General features: G+C 33.5%; 1 protein-coding gene across 1 annotated transcript; it reads right to left on the bottom strand.

The window, feature by feature from the left end:
- Positions 1–2,613: 2,613 nt before the first annotated feature.
- On the bottom strand, positions 2,614–4,400 carry LOC143605740 (oxoglutarate-dependent flavonoid 7-O-demethylase 1-like). The gene is made up of 4 exons (XM_077081746.1): positions 4,091–4,400; positions 3,743–3,990; positions 2,990–3,314; positions 2,614–2,896 (listed from the first exon to the last, which is right to left on the bottom strand). The coding sequence occupies exons 1-4, from the start codon at positions 4,334–4,336 to the stop codon at positions 2,654–2,656; spliced, it is 1,062 nt and encodes a 353-aa protein (XP_076937861.1). The 5' UTR covers positions 4,337–4,400; the 3' UTR covers positions 2,614–2,653.
- Positions 4,401–4,812: the final 412 nt, after the last annotated feature.

The raw sequence follows: 4,812 nt of genomic DNA, 5'->3' as shown, positions 1-4,812 counted from the left end.
ATCAACATACCATTTATTCATTCTACCCATGGGCTTCATGTTCTCAAAAAATACCGAATTTCCATTTCCACTTCATAAGATCATTTGCGTAAATATATATTTACCTTTAAAAGGAAATTATATATTCTAGGTTGCTATTGCATTCCGTCGTTAACTACAAGTTAAAAGTGGGAGATCTAGGTTTAAGTCATACATGTGACAAATAAATATGAGGTTTCCTCTCGATAGTGGAATGGAGATAATTGGATTGGTCATTGGCCAATCGTTGATCCAAATAGCTGTTAAACAAAAATAAAAATCTAAAACACCACATCATAAAAGTTCCCTTTTTTAACAATGGATCAACGAACAATTTCAGGGTAACATGTGGACATTGTTAGTTTCTTTTGTTACGGTTTCACAAGCCCGCCGCAAGGCGGCGGGTCAATATACCAGTTACTAATATATCTTGGGTACGTGTTGTGTCTTGAATAATTTATATTATGTTATAATTGGTTGTAATCTTGCATAACGGGCATTAACAAATGATATTGGGTTATAACGGGTGCGAAAAGAACACGACCACAATTTGGTTGGAAGTTATTCGCAATGCTAAATGTCGTAATCGGTTGTGAACCCGGCCATGATGTAGGCCCGTCCGTCGCAAATCATTCGCAGACTGTCGCAAAAACGTTCAGTGTTATTGTGATAACCGATGGCGAAGCTTAGTGAGGGCCCTAGGTGGCCCGGTCCCCTTGTTGTTTGCATAGTAGTGTAAATTTACCCGTTTTCGACTGAAAATTTAAGCCCTCCCCCATATTTTTTTAAATACATTTTGAGTCCGGCCACACAGACGAACTCGTCCAAGCTTCGCCACTAGCGACAACCTGTTTAGTCACTATAACTGCTGGCAGCCTATAAGTTGCAAAACATGATTACCCACATCTTGAACCCACAACTGCAATATAACTAAATGATTAACAAAGATTGGCTAATAAACTCCCCCGTCTTTCTCTTTCTCAACATTAGTTTGTTCCGACAAACAGTTGACTTTCTGATCTAAATGACATGAGGTGATGGTTAAGGTTTGACGTCTTATGGTATCAGGTTCGAAACTGACTCAAGAGGGTTTTCTCAGAATAACGGGTTTCCTCTTGATGATGTTTCTAGACAAGTCAGACATGAAATGTTAAAATATATATAGACGGTTGACATATCATTTAAAAATTGTTAACTTGAATGTTATGGCAGTTCAAAAGTTGTAAAAAACGTGTTCAAACACGACCGTGGAAGTAATGATAAAGAATAAGTTATGTAGTCACTCCCCGCAAGTTTGCAAGCAAATTTTCTGTCTAATTACCAACCCACGCTCATTAATGACAAATGAAAGATAAAATATAGAGAAATACAAAAGACTAGCCAAAGACAGGTGAGGCCAAAACTTTGAACTGAGTGACAAGTTTGAGACTTCGTTGGTGTATGTGTGTAGACTTTCAAGGTTCCGTGTTGAGTTTTTATCTATAAAGATAATAAAACTTTTACAAGATTTTATCACTGATATTTATAAAATAAATAAATATATAATATAATATAATATAATATAATATAATATAATATTATAAAATTCGGTTCCTTAAACCGTCCGATTGATCTAACCGAACCGGCAAATGAACCTTTAGTAAAACGGATTTTACCTTAGTTCAGTTTTAAAAACATTTGGTTAGTATGAATAGTTTTATTTACGAACTAGAATGCGAGTCAATGAATTGATGAGTGCGTGCATCCATATGATTACATCAATATAAATACAATAACGCAACGCTATATTCAACAATGTATCAACGTTTTATGTATAAGAACATGTCGTTTTTTAAAGGGAAATATAGTAAAATATTATAACCAAACAAAAATAATTTACTTTTATTTTAAGAACACAAGTGTTAGACGGGGTTGTTAACACTCATCCGAATCATTCTAAATTTTTGTGCTTGCGTTGTATCATCTCTCTTAACTCTATATTTTTGCTTATTGGGTTTCAATATTATAATGTTTCATGATAAATATTTTTTCTAAATTATAAGATGATGGATGAGAGAAACGTATGTTTCCTTGATAAAAGAAAAAAAATATTTATATCAAAACACGTTACTAAAACTTATATATTAGGTGGAGTTAAGTGAAAGAACACAAATTTTTTAAATTTATGAAAGTTTATTTGATTGCTTAACATAATTTTAACTAGAAACATAGTTTTTTTAACTCAATAAAAAAAAAGTTTTATTACAAATAATTTTATAATCTTTTAAGTTAGAAAATAAAATTGAAGAACGCAAACGTGTTTTGTGTGTCGATTTAGTTCAAGAACAAAAGAAAAAAAAGTATAACAAGTACTACTTTATTAATAAAATGTACTAAAGAAAGATATCGACAAATATTTGAAGGTGACCACAAAAGATAAGATAAGTAGTATTAATTGATAAAACATTGAAAAATATTAATAAATACAATGTGATAGACAAATACCACCAGCAATTCAGATCATTGAATGATAATCCTAAAATCTTAAAAATATAAATTATAATTCTCAATCCATACACCGATTATTATCATTAACAAAGACATATAAATACATGATACTTGATACATGGCATTTTGTGTTGTTGCATATCGAATTTTATATGTAATATTGTTCAAGGTTCGTCTTTTTCTTAAGTTCATTAGAGAATAAGTTCTTGAAAAAATCAGCAACAGACACCCTAGTAAACTTTGGAGGTGTTTCAGGCGTTACAAGGCTCGGAGCTGGTTCTATTACACCATCCATATTCGGATTGAGAAATGTTGCTATAGACAACCTCTCTTTCTCCGAGTTCACAGTCGCTCTATGCTCAACGCTTTTATATTGTCCATTCGTTACAATCTGGAACACAACATATCGATCTCTTTAAATCAAATCAAATCATAATATATTAATTATATGTTAATATAAGTGATGATTTGAGAAACAAATAACCTCTAGGATCTCTCCAATATTAACAATGAAAGCATTAGGAAGTGGTGTAACTGGAATCCAATCACCATCTTTTCTAATTTGAAGACCTTGGACTTGATTTAGTTCAAGAAGAAAGGTTATCCCAACCGCATCAGAGTGTGGGGTGAGACCAATGACTTGGTCGGGTTGTGGACATGGTGGATAGTAGTTCATCCTCATTGACTGCATTCCGTTCTCGAACATTACTAACATGTCCTTAGCTTCCATCTTCAATGCTTTTGCAATGTAAGACATAGTTTTCATGGCAGTGTTCTTAAGTTCCCTTGAATATTCTTCTAGGGTGTCTCTGGTTTAAAAAACACAAATGCTTATATATGAGCCACTTTATGTGTTGTACAAATAGCTAAAACATGTATGTAAACATAGATCTTAACTAGGGACGACAATTCATGACTAAAAAATAATTAGTTTTTGGTTTATATTGTTTGACTAGCATAAATAAACCAACCTGTTAAATTTAGAACTGAATTTAACAGGTAGGTATAAAAAGTATTTTTTACAAAATTCGACAAACCAATACGTTTCGAATCATTTACAACTAGAATATTCAAAGCCCGCTAACCCATTTTAACATGTTATAACTATGTTAAAACTCTTTTACATCAAGCCAGCCCATTTGACTTGCTAAGTTAGGCGGGTTAAATAAGTCATGTTCGTTGCAACAATAAAAGTGTGTCCATGATCCTGACACATACAACAGGATGAGTGAATTACCTAAATGGAAGAGGTAGGTTAGGAAATAAGTGTGGCTTTCTACTATTATGAGGAAGGGTAACCAAGAAAAATATATCAGCCCAATCAAGTTTTTGCTCCTCGGACACGACAAACGCTTGCCCGAATCCCTCAACATCATCCGGTGTTTGCCAAAATTTTTGTTTCTCCTCAATTGGCAACTTAAAGAACTCTTGTGTTTCTTTCTTCACTCTCTCCACCAATGAACAACTCACTCCATGATTTATTATCTATTAGTATCAATAGATCAATCATGTTTCATTTAAGAAACTCAACTAGAGGTTTGATAATTGATATAAATTTATAAACTATGTAATTAATTTAATTTACCTGAAAGAATCCCCAGTCTTTGCAAGCAAGATGTAGCTTTTCTAATTCGGAGTCACCCGAATGATCTTCAAATGCTAACCGCTCCATATCAATGATAGGTACTTGAGGCAGGGAAGAAGGTATGACTTGAGGTTCTTGATCATGACGAACATATCGGGACGGAACGTTGATCGGGTGTTCCTTAGCAAGTTCTTGTACGCTAGGTACCAAAATTGAAGTCCCCAATCTACTACCCTTTGCCTCCATGACACTTCTCTCACTTAATAATAATAACTATGTTTTCATCTATAAATGCATACATGTGTATATATTGTGTAAAGACTAAAGAGCTTCTGACGTGTCCCACTAGTAGATATATGGCCACTAGTAGATTTATTAAGTTGTTAATTTTTCTAAAAAGAAGCACCTTACCAACCACCGTTATACTTTGTTATATATATATGATCCACCAAACACAGAGATAGATCTGAAGAAGAAAACCAGCAATAATTTGGTGTAAATTAACTTGTGTTAGGTTTTAGGGCCCATCATGTTTCTATCATTGATATTGTCAACATATCAGCCTAACAATAGCGGTTTAACATGTGTAAAAACAAAAACAACACAATGTATAAGCAAACGAGGTAAGAAGCCTGTCGCGTTGTGGCAAAGCCATGACACGAATTCAGTAGTTACCGGCTAAGTTTGTTAAGACACCAACATTAAATCAGGGCCGAGTTCGT

The sequence above is a fragment of the Bidens hawaiensis genome, unplaced genomic scaffold (genome assembly GCF_021521415.1).
Source record: "Bidens hawaiensis isolate Kalapana, Puna unplaced genomic scaffold, B.hawaiensis_p1.1 tig00002123_1, whole genome shotgun sequence".
Lineage (NCBI taxonomy): Eukaryota > Viridiplantae > Streptophyta > Magnoliopsida > Asterales > Asteraceae > Bidens > Bidens hawaiensis.
The sequence above is the reverse complement of the archived record's forward strand: the minus strand, read 5'-3'. Positions and strand labels throughout refer to the sequence as shown.